The sequence below is a fragment of the Pogona vitticeps genome, chromosome 3 (assembly GCF_051106095.1).
Source record: "Pogona vitticeps strain Pit_001003342236 chromosome 3, PviZW2.1, whole genome shotgun sequence".
NCBI lineage: Eukaryota > Metazoa > Chordata > Lepidosauria > Squamata > Agamidae > Pogona > Pogona vitticeps.
This window is the reverse complement of record NC_135785.1, coordinates 264,113,871-264,131,898: the sequence shown is the minus strand read 5'-3', so window position 1 is coordinate 264,131,898 and position 18,028 is coordinate 264,113,871. Positions and strand designations below refer to the sequence as shown.

Sequence of the window (18,028 nt, the reverse complement as noted above, 5' to 3'; positions counted from 1 at the left end):
GGAGGGAGGGAGGGAGGGAGGGTGACCCACTTCTGCAGGAGACACTTTTGCAACCGCTGAACTTCATCCTCTCTCACTCTCTCTCACTCACGCACAGAAACACACAAAAACAGAAGGGATGCCCCTTCGACCTGGGAAAAGAGACAGAAATCCGGACAGACATTGAGGAGGTTCCCTTTTTGGGGGGGACTCCAGTTGGGGTCCAGGAAAGGAACATTTCTAATCTCTGTGCCCAGCATCCAGTCCCCCCCCTCCTGGGCCCCACGGGAAGCTCATCAGGGCAACAGCGCCATCCTGAGGGGGCTGCCTTCCCACGAATCCTGGCAGGGCTGTAATCCCTCCTTCCCTGCCATTACTGGGAGGCACTGGAAGAACTTCCTCCTTCCTCCAGAAATGGGACTTCTCCCCTCCTCACAGCTGCTTTGTGCACAAGTGCATGTGCCAGCGCCAGTGTGAGTGCTCCCCCACTGCTTCGCACATGCGCCCGAGAGCACGGGAGGGATTCCCTGGTTTCCTCAGAGGCTCAGCTGGTCCGCGGTCCCAAAAAGTTGGGGAACACTGAAGCGGCTCTCTTAATGCGGCCCCCTTCTATGGCGACCTGCAAGCCGCTCCATCAACTGGGCGCGCAGAGAAGGAGCCCCATCCCGACTCCTTCCTCCCTCCTGTTGAGGAGTTTTCTTTGGGGACTCCTAATGAGGCTGACTGGGAGAGAAACTGATGGAAGGGGGGGGTCGACAGCTTTGGCCGTCCAAACGATCGAGGCAGTCACTCCCATAATCCCTTCCCACGCCCCGATGCCATGCCGGGCTTCCAGGAGCGGCCGGTCCAAAAAAAGAGGAAATCAGTTCTGCATTTTAGTAACCATCCTGACTACAACCCTACCTCCACCCCACCCCAGGTTTGCAACCTGGAAGCAGTGTTTGCAGAAGGAGAGAAGCCTGCCTGAAGCCTTTAGCTCAGATTTCTCCTGCTTACGGACAGCAAGAAGTATTACACACACACACCGGACTACGCTCACAAAAGCAAGAAGTCCTAAATGACTACAGAACTAGAAATCATAAAGCATGGAGGATGCAGGGAGCTAAAAGAAGCCGGTCCTGCACCGAGGAAGAAAAAGCATTGTTAAAGCGGCTCATTCAAGGTAAAATAAATGAGAAGAACACCTCATTGATTGTACCTGGAAGAGATTGACGTGGATGCAAGTCAGACAAGCCTTGTGGTATAGCAGTTAAACTGCAGTCCTGCGGTCCAGACTCTACTCAGAACCAGAGTTTGATCACAATAGGTTCAGGCTGCCGGTTCAAGGTTGACTCAGCGTTCAATCCTTCTGAGGTCAGTAAACTTGATTACCAAGCTTGCTTTTTTTGGGGGGGGGGGAGGCGTGCACAAAGTAAAGCCTGCACACTTACGTTATAAATCACCTACAGAGTGCTTTAAGCACTATGCAAGAGTGCGATGTGCAAGCAGCACCCTCTGCTTTTGGCTTTACAACGTCCAGCAGGGGATGAATGAGGAGGAAGAAGGAGCAACCCTTTTGCAGAACTGACGTCTCCTCTGGGACTGGGAAGGAAGGGGGGTCATTCCTCCCTCTTCCCTTTCATGAGGACGAAGAGCCTCCATCAAGGGGCAACCACGAGCCCCTTTTCCGCGCTCACTGCTGGAACCGAGGGGACACGGGCGACCTCCCAAGTCAAGCTCCTCCTTGCACGAAAGGCCCGGCGCTCGCTCACCTGCACGGCCAGAAAATCCTCCTCGTCGGGCAAAATCCGGTAGGTATGAACATGTTTTTGAAACCTGTCACAAGAGGAAAGAAGAGAGAAGTGAAAATCCTGGCGCTTCCAAGTGAATATCCTCTGACCTGGGATTTCTAAACCCCGGAAACTTAAGGAATGACTTTAAAAATGCTGACTAAAGTATTTGTTTTTTACCCACCAGGGCTCCCTAATCAATCTTACTTGGCAGTGTACTAAAAGGACTCTGAACATGCTCAGGGGCACTGTTGGGAGAAGGACAGAGTCTTTCGCCAGCTTCTAACCTCACGGCTCTCAAGGGACAGGAAAGACCTTCACAAAGTCGAAGCATTTTTGGGTCAGCGGGAAAGCTTCGGCGGGGGGGGGGAGGTCAGGAGACAGCTAGTTTGCAAGAGGACCAGCCAGCCTTCTCCTTTGTGGCTTTGCATCCAGGGAACCCTAACCCCACCCAAAAATTATGTGCGCCTTCCTTAACCTGATGCGCTGCAGATGCATCGGAGGGCGACTCCCACCCTGGCTGCCATAGCCCAAAAGGAGTGTGGCCAGACAAAGAGACCCCCGTCTAGCGCGTCAGATCCCCTGGGCTCATCCGTCCCCAATAAGGCTACTCTGTCTAGGGATTGGCTCTCCCAAGATCTCCAGATTTTCCGTCCCCCAGTTGCTGCAGGTCCTCCGGAGGGAGAGAGATGCTGGGCTTGAAAGTTTTTGTGCACAAAACATGCGGTCTTTCCCCCTAAGCTAAAGAATTCACCCTGTCTCTGAGAAGCTAGTTTTCTAAATGCAAGGAGGACATATCTTGCAACAGAGGAATAGGTCCGCATTTACATAAACACCTCACAGTTACACAAACAGTAACATTCACACAGAAAGATGAGTTTTTGCCTTGGGAAAACGTAGATTTATGGGGTCTAATTTCGAAAGACCCACCCTGAAGGAAGAGCCACCATAACAGATGGAACCGGGTGAATGAATCTGCTTTAGATCATCCTCATCATCTTAGAACTGCACAGCCGGAAATCACCCTATGGATCATCAGCTCCTGTCAAAGAGGCCCAGCTGGAGACCTACCGTATGCTACCCACGGGACCCCCAGCTACAATCAAAGCAGTTCCTTCTTTTATCCAGAGACTGAATATTTTTTTACTTTTTCTGGACCCCAGCACCCGGAGGCTCCTGACCAGCAGGGCCATGGGCTGTGCCTGCTTGAGGATTCTGGGGCTTGTAGTCCAAAAGGAGACCCCTCTTTTCTCTCCACTGGCTCACGACCCTGCCAGGATGAGAAGGGTCCCTGAAACCAAGCAAAGGCCATGAGCCAGAATATGCAAAACTAGGCCCCTCGAGGGCTCAGCCAGGCCAGCCCTGCCAGCGGGAGACAAACGACAACGCCTGTTTGGCTGAACGGGATCCGGCACAGTGGGGGGGGGGGAACCAGCCGAAAGGCGAGCAGCCGTGACACACCAGAGGGACAGAAACACAAGCAACAAAGCTTTCACTGTTCACGGCGTCTCTCTCCCACCCGGTCCCACTGCAAAAGGGCATTCCACACGGCGCTGCTGTTATGAGCCGGAGGGAAGTCACTTTCCCAGCGACGGCTCCGTTTCATTAACTCCTCGGGAATCCTGGACTTTGGGGCTGGGTGAGGCCGATGGGTCAGCTCGCTCTCGAATCCAGAGGACCTCACCCCACTCCGAATCCCGGGATGTCGAGCGACGCCCATGAACTCTGGGTGTCAAACGGGTACCATGGAGATGCGTGGATCTATCCTAAGACAGCCAACCGCAGAGCGAGCCGGAAGCCTCTGCAATGGCCCAGAGCCAAAAAAAAAAAAAACACAACAACCATCTCGTTCTTTCCTTCGGAGAATACAGCGCGGGGAGGCAGTTGCTTGGTGGTGGTGAGGAAAACACTCTTTACATGCTCAAGGTTGGCTTAAAAGGACTCTTGATCATTCCAGGAAAGGAGGGTGCTCAAAGTTTAAAGGGTGAGGCTATCAGACTAAACAGAACCTAGAATCATACAAATACTGTACAATTGGAAGGGGCACCCAGGGGTCATCTAGTTCAGCATTCAGGACACAAGAAATCCATAGCGAAAGGATTTCTATCGCATGGTCATCCTACATGCAACAAAAGAGAACTCACGGCCTTCTAAGAGAGAATCCCATTTCCCCTTTTAAACCAGTGTCCAACTGAAATAATTGCTGGAGATCTTACAACCTCGCATGCCCCCTACAGTTTGATTGACTAGAAGGGCTTTTCTGCACTGGGGTAACTGTCAATCTATTTAGCACTAACCAATCGTTTCCTCTCGCCTCTGAATTCAAAGAGAGCCCTGCCTCTCTGCTAAGTGCTTCCTTTCCCCCCCCCTCTTTAGCCTGTCAAAAGCATTTTTCATTGGCTGTTGATTTGTTCACAGTTGTAAGTAAGGAAATGTTTTTATTCTTCCTCCTACCAATTTCTCAGAGTGAAAGGGGTGGACTCTGGGCATCTTATAGCTATTTTGTGAATTTCTGTAGTTCTCCCGAGTAGCCAATGGAATTTTAACAAGAAATTCAAAACTCTGAAACAATAAATAAAACGACGTTAAAAACAAATGAATAAAAGAAATAAAAACAACAGAAGCCCATTTTGTGGTTCTACCAAAGGAAAGCCAGATAATACTTTGAGAGGTGATGCCCTCCAGCAAGCCATGGCTAAAATCCCTAGTGAGCACAGCAGGCCTTCACATCAAGAAAACATGTGCAGGACCAGACTGTCTGACCATGCAGGAGCAGGCTATCAATCACCAGGCACCCCCTGGCATCAAGCTCCCTGCTATAAACACACTGCCCGGTGGTCACAGGGTTCGGCCATTGGCCTCTGCCGGCATTGCAGGAGAATAACAGCCGCCTCCCTGCCAGTCTATGTCAGTAGCTGTAACAAGCCAATGTATGCCGAACATTTGCAAATGACGTGTCTTGTGAAAGATGATTTTAAGATAAACAACTCAGATACCAACAACAGAGAGTGTTCTGGCTTCCTGAAGACGAACAACGTTTTATAACCCGGTGGGTCGAGTCCATAAAAGTTTATGCCAAAAGAAGATGCTTTCATTTCTAAGAGACCAGAGGACATTCCGCTACAACCGAGCGATGTGGCCTTTTCTTTCTCCTCTGGAAATGCTTTAATTAGCGATTGCTGCTTAGAAACTGAAATACAACCATACAGAGCAAAAAAAAAGAGAGAAAAAAAGAAAGAAGAAGCAGCAGCCCAAAAGGTCATCAAAATTATTTCAATCCGCTAGGCGTGTCCCGGTTTTAAAATACTGCTGAAGGAGAGAAGTTAAAAAAAGAATTGTGGGTATGTGTGTCCAGAGCATTTCAACATTTATTTAAAACAAGTCTTTTTCCTGCCTTTTGCTAGCAAAGGCAACAACTTGGAAATGAACATCTAGAAAGCCGAGAGGCGGAATTTAATTTTTTTTTTTTAAAGCAAATCCAGGCATGAAAGGTCTGAGTGTTTATATGCTGACTTCGGTGATGGGAGCTGGCAGGGAGTACTGAAATATTTCATGCCCAGATTTGTTTTTCATCGTTAATAAACACGAGAGGCACGCTTGCTCGTCACGGGGTTTTGTTGTCGTCTGGAACATCGGGGATCCATGAAACTGCATTGTCCACATACTGGCGGCTTCGGCTTTTAATGACCAAACTCAGCTTAGAAGACGTAGGATATTTAGAAAAGAAGTCAAACACACACTATTCACTAAACGACACAACTATCAACATCATTTCCTCTTCCTCCTCCTTTTTTCCCCCAAGTAAATCCAAGATCTTTGGTAAAGAGTCCTGAGCAATGGACATATTTTTTTGAGTTATCTGAAAAGAGTCAGGAGCAAACATCTCAACTGGCTGAAAGTTGGAGTGCAAACTCGGATGTGTTAAAGCCCCGCTAGCCGGAGAATTCGGAGAACGGGGCCACACAAAGCCCCTTTTCCTTAGCTGTGCTCTGGCGCCACAAATCAGACGACCGGATTCTGGGTCCCCACGTATGTTGGGGCGCGAGAAGAAAAGCCTCGGGAGGTGGGTTCAAGGAACGGTCCAGGCTCCAGAGGGGAACAGAGAGGAAGAAGAAGCAGACGCAGCATGGATGGGAAAACAGAAAATCAACAAGGGGTGCCTTTTGAAGCCAACAAGCTCAAGATGACCGAAAGGACGAAGGGAAGCGGCCCGTTTGGCAACCCTTCACTCGAGGGTTTCTCGCAAACCCCAGTTAAGCCCTGATGTTCCAGGGCTCTCCGCAGACCAAAGGCGGGGGCCTCCTGAACTCAACACAAGATCAAAGATGGGGGGGGGGAGAGAGAGAGGAACAGATGGTTCTTCCTGGACCGAAGACGGAGATGCCAGCCTGCCTGCCACACGTAGGGCACGGCTGACTCTGTTATGGAGAAAGCAAAGGGAGTGGAGAAAACTGGCGCCCATCCACAAGCTCGTGAGCGCAACGCGGAGCTGGGAGGCCGAGGGTGAAGCTGGGCTCATCCCGGACATGTTGTGAGTGTCAGCAAAAGGTGTGTGTGTGGGGGCTGTGTACTGTACACAGAACCCTCCCGGGCAGGGAGAGCGGAGCCAAGCCGTGCCTCTGCTGGCAGTTTTGGAACAAGAGTATTAGGGGAAAGGCAGGGGAAGTGCCCCAAGGATGGGGCAGGCCGGGGGGGGGGAAGGAGCTCTTTAGCTCAGAAGAAGGGCAAGGAAGGGGGTGGGAGATACCCGAGAACAGTGGGCATCTACACACAGAGAGCACGGCGTTCTATGGTGGAACTCCTTGCCACAAGATGCAACGAGGGCTGCCAGGCAGGAGAGCTCGGAAAGACGATGAGACAGAGGGATAGAGAAAAACTTTAATCCACAATTACTAGTTGTAAATATCATCCCTGGTGCCTGAGCACAGTGTCCTTCTGTATCATCCAGGGTGATAAAGCTAAGACACCGCCAGCATTTCGAGGATCCGGTTCTCGAGTCATCATCCTCCTGCTCCTCTGTTTGCTTCTTTAAACAGTGATGTCCCCCAGACCAAACTTAAAGCCACCAAAGGTAGCCTTCCTCTCCTCTCTCGGAAGAAAGAGCGAGGCGGCGGAGAGACACGCAATGGGCAAAAGCTAACCGGGACGTAAACGGTGTGGGTCCCACGGCTTTCGTTCCAGGCACTGGATTGGGCCCCATGTGGCTGACGCCTCGGAAGTCTCCTGCAAGCCTTCTTCTCCCTGTGGTTCCAGAGGGTCTAATCCTGGAGTGACATGAGTACCATCTCATCCAGACATATATTTTTTTATATACCACCAGAAGAAGCAATAATGCTGGGGCTGGATCAGCCCACCGGGATCCTGATCTCACTCCACACCGTGGTCCCCCAGGATTTCACAGATGCGTGGCCCAGGCGAGAGCCAATGGTGGGCGGGTCGTGGGGGGCTCACCCTCTCAGAAGCCAGGCAGCCCCCAAGGGGTTCTGGTCGGGAGGGACGAATCGGCAGCCAGAAGCGAATTCTGCTTTCTTGCCAACAAAGCTTCTGTGAAAGGAACGAGGTCCTAGCCTTTCAGAGGCGCTGAATGCCTATTTATTTACCAACCGGCAGGGCTACAGGAGGAGGGGGGGGATTATGGTCCAGTGGACCCTCAGTGGGGGCGCAGGGTTCACACGGTCCTCCCCTCCAGCTGCCTTGGACGTTCCTCCTCTTCCTCCAACCCCCCCCTGTCCCCAAAAAAATCTCTGCAAGGCAGGCGTCAGCCTTCCTCCAAACCGCTCTCCATGCGCAGGGTCAGTTCAGGACAGGAGGTTTGGCTGCCTCCAGCGCGCACCTGCACAGGATGACTCCCCTCCCAGCATTTCTCCAGCACCCTGGCCAAGGGGCGCACGCACGCACATGCACACATGGGGGCACAATTCTCTCTTTCTTCTCTCTTAAAAAAAGGAAGAAGAAGAAGCCGGTGCACCGTCATCCTCCCGGCACCCTGGAAAGACACAGAGCTGCTTTTATACCCCAGATCTCCCACGGCTGGGAGGGAGAAAGAGGCTTCCAAGGAAGAAGACCCCGTTGGACGCAGAGGGAACGGAGACGGTGGGGGGGGGGGTGACTCAGCAGCTGACACCTTCTGAGTCAGGCGCTCGCTCACTCGCTTGCTCACTCCCCTGGCAAGGGAAGCAGCAGCTCCCACTTGCCCCCCCCCCCGGTCGGTCCCTCGCTTCCCCCTAACCAGGAATCCTCCGGATGGACCACAATCACAGACCAGGGAAGGAACACAAGGGTCACCCCCTCCATCAGCTCCTAGGTAGGAAATCCACATCTCCAGCCTCGCATTGCAGATGGGCCGCCCTGTTTGGCATTTCCCTGTTCTCCCAGGAAGTTGGACTACGGTTCCCATCATACATCCAACCTTTTTGCAAAGCTTGGAAAGGCTGCTCAGAATCCTAGCCCCCCTGCATGGCAGAGTCCCTGGGATTCAGCAGAAGACTCATCTGGTTTCAACTAGCGGGGATCCCCGGTCTGTTCGGGTCATTCAGAACCTCATTTCTGCCTTCGGATGTATGAGAGCCCCCGTCAACTGTGGTGCCATCTGCAAATTTAAGGAGCACCCCCCTTCCACACTCTCACACAAGTCATTATTAATGAAACTGAAGCCGGGGCTAGGAGTGAACCCTGTGACACCCCACTTGTTACCCTCCTCCAGGTTAATGGGGTACAGCCAGCCAGCGACAATTCCACCTTGCTGTTGCATCATCTCTCACTCACATTTTTCCAGCACGGAAACATGAATATCATGCCCCTGAAGTCAGCTGGCTCACCATGACAGCCCCACAGACACTCCTCCATAAGGAGCACCCAAAGAAGCAAGCAGCTGGGTCAGTAAGTATCCACAATAGAGGAGCAGGGCTTTTGTAAAGTTAACGGCTCTGGATTGTCCATTCGAGACCAAAGGACTCTCCGGCAGTCTGCATTTCAACAGAGATAGCTTGCAAGGAGTATTTCTCTCCAGCTCAGATCCAAGGGAACAGGGAAACTTGAGGGCTGTCACTGTACTGGGTGATGTCACAGCCCCCCACGGCTCAAAAATTCCCTGGGCTTTGGCTTCTTGTGAGCCCTCGCTCTGCTACGCCCGTGACCTGATCCATGCGCACTCCTCCTTCCTTTCACCAAGTAGCCATCAAGGGGAATCCACCTCCCTGGTGTGTCCAGAAAGGAAGCAAAACCACCAAGGAAGTTAAATGTTTGAAAACTGACCCCTTTAAGGAAGGATGGAGGAAGTTTGGCATTTATGCTGGGAAAAAAAAGCAAGGTAGCAGGAGAAACCGTCTTTAAATATTTGAAGAACCATCACGTGGAAGGTGGAGCAAGTCGGCTTTCTGTCGCTCCAGAGAGAAGGATCTGACGTAAGAGAATGGAAGGATATGAAAGGAATATTTTGCAGAAACTTTAGGAAGAGCCTCCTGGTTTGTCAAGCGCCGTCTGCCAATAAAAAGTCTAATCTGGAAGGTGGTGGATTTCCCTCCAGGGCAGGTTTTGCACCAGCTGCTGGGGATATACTTGAGCTGCCACATGACGCTCCGAATCCAGTACAATATTCTATTATCATAGTGTTACAATTCTGGCACCAGGCAAAAAGAGTCAATTCCCCAAAGCTCTTATAAACAGGGTCTTCTTGATCCTGCCAACCGTTGAAACTGCTTTCAAATCGGAAACTGCCCGGGGATGACGCATAAAAGAGCAATCGAAACATAACATGAATAAACAAGCAAACTCATTAAGTAGGCTTAGCTTTCCACAGATGGCTTGCAATTCTTTTTAGACCATATTTCAGGGCTGAAAAAGGCCACTTAGGTGCAATTATGTGTGCTCACCTGTACTGGGATGGGTGGGGGAAGGGGATTCGGCTGCAGGTGGGTTCTTGACCAGACCTTTAAAAACAAGACAGAGAAAAGAAAAATGCCCCTTTCTCCTCCCACTTCCAGGAGGACATCTTCTAATATATTTTTTTCTTAAAAATGTTCAATTGTGGCATCCATGCTGCTGTATATAGACCATGAAAAAGCTTCTTCTTTTTTGCTTCCTCTGCTCCTCCACAGAGAAGCAGAGGAAGTCTTTAATTCGACAGTACAGTGGTGCCTCGCAAGACGATTGCCTCGTGGGACAATTAATCTGCAAGACTATTGGTTTTTGCAGTCGCTGTGGCGCTTTGCAAGACAATGTTTTCTATGGAAGATTTTCGCAAGACTACGATTTTTCCCCATTGGAACTCATTAAATAGATTTCAATGCATTTCAATGGGGAACTGCATTTCGCAAGACGATGTTTTCTATGGACGATGTTTTTCGCAAGACGATTTTTTCCCATTGGAACACATTAATTAGATTTCAATGCATTCCAATGGGGAACCGCGTTTCGCAAGACGATGTTTTCACAAGACGACGTTTTTCGCGGAATGAATTAACATCGTCTTACGAGGCACCACTGTATCTTCAAGTGGCTGTCTTGGCAAATTAAGAGCAGGAGCCAGGCCAAATAGGATTGTTTGAGGTCTGGTAGGCTGTTCGGGTGAGAGGATTGCACCCAATGGCATATGGGACCTCTGTCTGACCCCAAGCAGGAGCCCACTCCAGAAGAGGTCATCTAGATAAGCCCTCTCATAGGGTTCAGATCCCTGTCTACAAACATTGGACACACCGTTCAGAGTAGTGGCTAGTCCACTAAACCGGCAGGGTATAAGTTTAAACAAATAAAATAAAAACAAATACATTTTCAACGTTTATTGGCCTACTTCTTAAATGCTGGAATTGGAAGCACCAACGTGCGGTGGGCTCAGTAAGTTGAGTGTTGGCTCAGACACGTTTTCCTCCCTTATCTTTTCTAGATCTACGTTTGGATTGCTATCCTTCTGCAGATTTCCTCCTCCTCTCAGAGATCACTTCCACCTTCTGTTACCTCATAGGAAGGAGCATGTGGCTAAAAACAGAGGATGGTAACATGACGAGACGGATCCTCCACGCCCAAGAAAGGGCATTTGAAACATACAACAACGCCCCCCCACCACATCACGTGAGGGCAAAGCACAGCTCTCCAGATGTTCCTGGACTACAGCACCCACAGTCCTCCACCAATGGCCATGACTGATGGGAGATGCCATCTAACAACATCTCGAGGGTTTCATGCTTTCTGGGCCAGAGAGTGGGGAGGACTGTGGTCCTCTAGAAGCCAAGCAGGCAGAGGTTTGCAGACTACAAGTCCCATCAGCCCTCACCACTGGTTAGACTATGCCACTGGCTAGGACTGAAGGGAGCCTTCAGTCTCCAGCAGCCTCCAAAGCTTGCAACCTTGACCATCCCGGTCTGCCCTTTGGTGCAACCCGCAGACATGGAAAGAAAGCGGTCAGCCTTCAAGCTGTCACAAGTCTTGTTTGGTTTCTGCCCAAAAATCACCGTGACGCAGGCAGGCCCCGGCTTCAACATGCCGGTGAGCATCCCAGCGGAGTCTCTCCGGCTCAAGGGAGGGCACATGAGTTCCGTGTCCAGGGAGGCACTCGGCGCATTCCACAGTCTCCCTTTCTGCTCCTCCTTTGACTCAAGGGTTCCCAGACTCAGTCCCTTTTGAGGTTCAGGTTACGGCGAACCCGGCGACTACACTCCCAGACAGCCGCACGCCACTCCAGAAGGCGGCCGGCCAAGCAGCTGAAGGCAGGCACAAAGGCCCCTTGTTGTGTGCGGCGATGTCCAAGCAGCCGGGTTCCCAAGAACGGACCGGCTCTATTTAGGATCACTTCCCTGTCGGGGCTGTGAGACCTCCGTGGGACGGGGACTGCGGAGGGTGGCCGGGAAGGGAGACAGGGATGAGACCAGCCCGCGCCAGGGAGCCCCCGGGACTCATTAGGGTACTTGCTCTCTCTTCCGGGGGGGGGGGGGGGACAAAGAGGCCTGGGTTTGCCACCTTCTTTCCAAGCAGCCAGGCAAAAGATCTCTCCCTTCAAAGCAACCAACGAAGCAAAACATCCAGGATCAGCAAAAAACAGGCTCTGAGTTGATTTTTCCAGAGAAGGAGTCACGCCAGTCCATCGCTGCTTGCAGCAAAAAGCCACACCAAGCCTGGGGGCCGCTTAAGGATGAACGCAGATTATTCAGCTCCACGCCGGGCTTCTCCAGAGACGGAGAAAGAAGCAGGGCTACAAGGTCTGTGAGCTTTCAGTCCCCTTGGAACTTGTGCCAGAGCACAGAGTTTATTTGCATGCAGAAGGTTCCCCAGGTATAACGCCCCACCACCACCACCACCACGAAGGGTACCTTTTGGGGGGGGGAGAACCACTTGCTCTCAGACTGGCCCGCCTCAAAGGGCTGCTGTGAGGACAAAATGGGGGCGCCGATGGCAGAAAACACGGTACCCCTCTGCCAGCTCAGCAGAGGAAAGAAAAGAAAGAAGACCTCAATAGACGTCGCTTCGATTTCCGACGGGGCCGGCTACAGAGACGGCCGGGGACCCTATCCAGCATCCCTAACCAGCCTGCTCAGCCCTAAATATTCTCCTCCTCCTTCCTGCACTTCTTTGCCCACATTTTTTTAAACTTTGAATGATCAGCTGTAGCAAGCCTGCATTCAAGGTTTCTCATTAAACGGCTGGGGCACTCTAGCTTCTTTTAATTGAATGTGTCTGAGGATTCCTGACCTTTATTCACTTCTCTTGGAATACATTTCGCGAATTCAAGACGTTTCCGTGGAGGGGCAGGCGTTATGCGACGCGAGTGCAATGCGAGAGACATATGTCATAATATTCGGGCCACCCAAAAAGTGCTCACTGTACAACAGCTTCCCCCCCCCCCCGCCCCAGGATGCTGGAGAACTACCACTCTCATCATCCTCAGCCATCACAGCCAACGCCCAAGACATCCAGAGAGTGGAGGGGGTGGAGAGAGCTCGATGCAGCGCCACTCCATGACATGAAACAAACACGAGGGTCATTAATGAGCCAAGGAGCGAATGACCTCCACAGGGACTAGTGGGCACATCCTTCTAAAGAACTCCAGAACAGGCACCTCCATGTTGCACTCCATAATTCTGTATTTCCTGACAGTCCTGGGTGCACGTCCTTCGATGCAGATGATCATGGCTCATGGGGGGGGGCTTCCCATAAATTGGTCCAATAAGAGACACGAAACACAGAGCTCGCACCTCATCGCGCACGCAAGGGGGAGGCCCTTTATGTCCAGATCCGTGTGCTGTTCTTCCACAAGCAGCAGCCACAAAAGGATGAATTGGCTCAGCCAATTTTAACATGGAAAAAGACCTCTCAGAGGTGACCGGAAGTAAAGCTTTCTCCCTAGCTTGTAGACTTTTTCCCCCCACTCTTCTATTAAGCTTCCTCTTCCTTCTCTCTTTTACAAGAGAAACAGCCCTTTGCAGGGGCGGGAACGGCTCCATAAAATCCATGCAAATCCATGGCTTTTGGGCTACGTCTCCCACCATTCCCCAGGTAACCAAGATCCAAAGCAAAAACCTGCACACCTCTATGCCAAACCCACGATCATTTGTGGCTCCCCCTTTCCCACCTCTATTATATTCCTTTTTTTAAATGTGCCGTGATCAAAACTTCAAATTAGCAAAGCTTCCCTCCCCATGACGGTTGCCACATCACCCTCACCCCCCCAGCTCTAAAAGATTCCAAAGAGAGTCAGACTCTGGAGAAAAACGGGTTCGTATCCAGGTGTTTTCCAAACATTCCTGTGCCAAGTTTTAGATTGTATGACTTTTTTTTAATGCTGCCTAACATGCCCTAGGAACTCCTGTTACATCTGTTAGAAAATGCAGAGTGTCTGTTTGCTCGATAAGGCTGTGTGGCCCGGGGGCGGGGCGGGGGGGGACAGACCATTTGCCTCTCAGGGTGAGGATCCCACGGGAAGAATCACTGCCCGCTTTCAAGAAGGGAAGCTGGAAGAGGAAAAGAAGATCTTGCTTGCAAAATGTTTTGCCAGCAAGAAATGTGGGGTGAATTCCACGTCGTTGGGCCAAACCTTTGGGAGACCCAAGCCAGCTCCAGTGAAATACTGTACGTTTAAATAAAACTGTGCAGCCGTATGAAATTTAAGTGGTAAAGCTGCTGTTGTTGTTTTTTCTGAACGCTGCCATGGATAGAAACAAAAGTGGAACGGCACCAGGCGTATGAAACTAAAGTCTCCTCCGCCTGCCCCGCTTCTAAACCAGGAGGTATTAGATTTCCTTCCAAAGCCCACACGGTCATGCCTTTCACCGTGGTTATGCACAACATGAAGGCGAGGCGCAAAATGAGCAAAATTAAAAAATGACGGAAAAGCACGTGACTCTGCTCATGGCCAGAGGCTACACCACCTCCTTCCGAAGCTCCGAAAAGTTACTCTTGAGAACAATGATCTCCCATGAGAATCCCCTGTCCGTTGCCATGCAGACGGGGGAGATCTGAGATTCATCACAGAAGTGACTCCAATAAAAATGAGTTCCTTTCCGGCACTGCAGGGTTGCCATCTTTAAAAAAGTAACTTTTGCAAGGGGTCCCTTATTAAGTCACGCTCTTCCATCAGCAAGCCCCTCCGCCATGACGAACTGGTGTTTGGACACTACGGTGAGCGACGGGCATCGGAGCCTCCTCGGGGCATGGCGCCTGGCTCATGAAAGGTTAAGCCCCCTCCCGGGGCTCTACAGACAGCCATAAAGAAAGTTCCTTTTTCCCCCTCCTTCCTCCTCCTGGCCAGGGATATTTATAGCTCATAGAGGGCGGTTTGTTTTCCCATCTGTGCTGGAGGCAGAAATACACACACTACAGTGTCGGCCGGCTTCGCTGTGACTCAGGAAAAAGTGCACAGGGTCTGAAGCCAGAGGCCGGTTGGCAGCGGGTGGAGGAGATCTGTGTGTATGTGCGTGTGTGTGTCCGTGTGTGTCTTGGGCATGTGGCCTAACTTCAGACAACGGGAAAGCCAGTTTGGCCAGGACGAAGCCTTGGCAGTGGTGGGAGCGAAGAGGAGAGCCTTATTCCAGAGATCAACAGCTGGGGCTCTCCTGGGTCCTAAAAACGGAAAGTCATCGATGGGGAGGGTGGGGCGACCGAAGGGCAGGATCCAGAGACGAGGGCTAGGGCCGAGCCGGACACAGCGAGGAGGGCCAACAACAGGAAAATAGGGGACATCAGTTCAGCAACGTGGAGAGGGGGGATTTGCTGCTTGGGTAACAGCCTATCCTCCATATTCCTTTACCCAGGCTTCATGCTCTGGAGAGGACACTTCTCGATATAGAGCATGTTACCATAGTCTCTCGAGACTGAAGGATGCCTATGATGATGATGACGAATTTGCAAAAACAACAGCAGCATGTGCTTTTTTAGACACACAGCTGCATGTGCTTTTTTAGACACACAGCTGAAAAATTTGTAATTTTAAAAATGATTTCAACAGAATCACCGTGCACCCCAAGAAAGCAAGGAAGACTGTGAGGAGGTCAGGTCATGGTGGGCTCAAGCTACCAGAAGCCAATATCTGAATATCAGGGGGGGGGAAAATTCTTAACTGTTAGAGCAGTACGGCTATGGCACCCGTGACCTCAGAGGGAGGTGGAGAGCCCTCCAATGCTGGAGGCCTTCAGAAGGAAAGTGAACAGCCATTTTTGTCAGATCTGCTTTGATTTGGATTCCTGCTTTGAGCAGGAGGTTGGACTGGATGGCCTTAAGAGGCCCCTTCCAACTCCATGATTCTAGGAAGTGATCTGCACGCACGCTCATCACCGGTGGTCCAGGCACGGCTCCCAGTGGGCAACAGGCAAGTTGAAGGCTTGGATCATGTTCCTCTTTGGGCCGGATGAAAACCACGACATTCATAAAGGGACAGGTCAAAGTAAGGGGAGGGTCACCTGGTCCACCCTCCGTCCTCTGGTGATTTATTGTCTCCTGGCACCCTCACCTCTGGTGAATGAATTCTCTCTTGTTCATTTTCATGTTCGTTTTCTGTTTCCAACATTTCTAAGCAGAAAAATGAACGTGCCAAACTGAGGCTATTTTGCATCCATCTATTCATCAGCATTACATGTTATAGCTCATATGAATGAACGCTCACTCCTAAAAACCCTTTAAAAAGGCACAGGCAAAATATTTCAGCCGTATCATGACCTTCACAGAGGTACCAGGCCGGGGGGGGGGGGAGACGGACAGACAGACCCTTTCCCTCTGTTTGGCCCCCTCCTTATCATGATACCGGCCGAGGCACCTGAAGGAGAGGCTCAGACTTTTTTTTGTACAGAAGGAGCTGCTCCTCCAGGTCACCTGGCCTTCAAGCCAGTCTAAACTTCCAAGTTTCAAACCCGTGTCCAGAAGTGGGCTTGGAAACAGACGGGCAACCAGGACCGGATGGGAAGGGCAGGCGAGGTAGCGAGATGGGTCAAGCCCCATTCATAATCTAGGTACCCTGTTTTTCAGCCATTTCCAGAGCCATTTCAGCTTCTCAAAGAACGCAAGACTGAATAATGAAATGCAGCAGAGGCAGGCAGTTCCGGGCAGAATCCCTGAAATTCAGGGACCTGTCCCACCCCACCATGGGTGGACAGCCACCCTCCAAATCCTGCCGCCTGGGCCAGAGGCCTGAATCTCTGGAGGGCGGCAGCTCTCCAACCCTGGCCTGGAAAAAAAATCAGTTTTCTCTGCAAAAGCTCAAATTCGATCAGGGCCCCTCCATCACGCTCCACTGCATGAGACGAAAACCGGATCAGGAAAGGACTTTGGACGCTCACAGCCATTCTGCAGCAGATCGTGCAGAACGGGGAAGTTACCTGGACAACAGGCGGGCCTCCCGCCTTCCTCTCAGCCTCGTCAGAGCACAAGCGAGGCCACGCAATACCTGTTTGATGACACCTGCTTAGACACCATGACCTCAGGCCACCGGACTTGTAACATAAGACAAAAGAAAATTAAGGCCAGCGCAGCAGCGGAGCTTTTGTCGTCTTGCATGCATGCATGCATTCATGCAGCATCTTCTGGTGCTTCATTACCAGCAATTAATTCTTGTTACTTCGCTTTAGGAACATCATCCAGCTTCAGCAGAAAATAACTCTCCCTACAACACCGCTTATCGCCTGTGACTTCAACACCAAACGCAAAAGCCTCATGGCAGCGCATTAGACCAGGGATGTTTGCCATTAGCTAAGAGAACAAACCTATCTGTTCTGAAGGACATCAACCCTGAGTGCTCACTGGAAGGACAGATCCTGAAGCAGAGGCTCCAGTACTTTGGCCCTCTCATGAGAAGAGAAGACTTCTTGGAAAAGATCCTGATGTTAGGAAAGTGTGAAGGCAAGAGGAGAAAGGGGACAGCAGAGGACGAGATGGATGGACAGGGTCATCCAAGCGACCAACATGAATTTGATGCAACTCCGGGAGGCGGTGGAAGATAGGAGGGCCTGGCGTGCTCTGGTCCACGGAGTCATGAAGAGTCGGACAGAACTTGACAACTAAACAACAACAATTCCTTCACCTGTTGCCACGATTTTTTGGTAATCAGAACCTGCAAAGCTCTTTTCCAAACCTAACACAAGGGACTTTTGTTTTGATCCTACCACCAGAAAGACATCCACTGGGTATATAAAGTTGCACAGTGTGGGCGGCATACAAGTCAAATAAAATAAATTTAAAAAACAAACAGACCTGTTGACAGAATACTGCACTCCGTGCATCTCGCAAAAAAGATTATAATCCACCAAAACTCGGGCTAACATCTATCCGTTTGTCCCAAAGTTTCCACAAGACAACGGCATTTTTTAAAAATATTGCATTAAACATGGACAAAAGGGAATAATCTCAGCTCATGCTATGCAGCCACCCAGTAGGAAGCACTTCTTGAAAGGTTTCCATTTGTCTTTGGAACTCACCACCACACTACAGTGGAGATGAGATTCCAGAGGCGTGTTCCGGTTCTGCCCTAAAAAACCTTATGCTTTTGTAAGTTGATTCTAATCGCTATATTTGAACGGAACCACGTCCATTCTGCCAGGACAAGATGCCCCATTCCCCAGCTAGTAAAAAAATGAAGATAATGTTCCATCTTGTCCATCAACACAAGGATAACATATTCTGTCCCTCCGCCTCGGTAGCCAAACTGACCTCTGACATCTATCTACCACCTTTACCAGCCGGTGCTTCCTAAAATTGCTGCCACTGTTTTTAAACATTAGAACTACGAATGCACAGCTGGGAAAACACTGGCTCTCAAATGCTGACTCGATGAAATTAAGAACGGTCAGGATCATAACATTAGACAG

At 50.7% G+C, this 18,028-nt stretch overlaps 1 protein-coding gene across 1 annotated transcript in view; it reads right to left on the bottom strand.

Annotated features, from left to right (window-relative positions):
• Nucleotides 1-18,028, bottom strand: part of INPPL1 (inositol polyphosphate phosphatase like 1) — a 74,327-nt gene that overhangs the window by 42,322 nt on the left and 13,977 nt on the right. Inside the window, exon 2 of the mRNA XM_072993399.2 lies at nucleotides 1,731-1,794. Within this exon, the coding sequence (XP_072849500.2) occupies nucleotides 1,731-1,794 (64 nt within the window). The remainder of the gene's footprint in view (nucleotides 1-1,730; nucleotides 1,795-18,028) is intronic.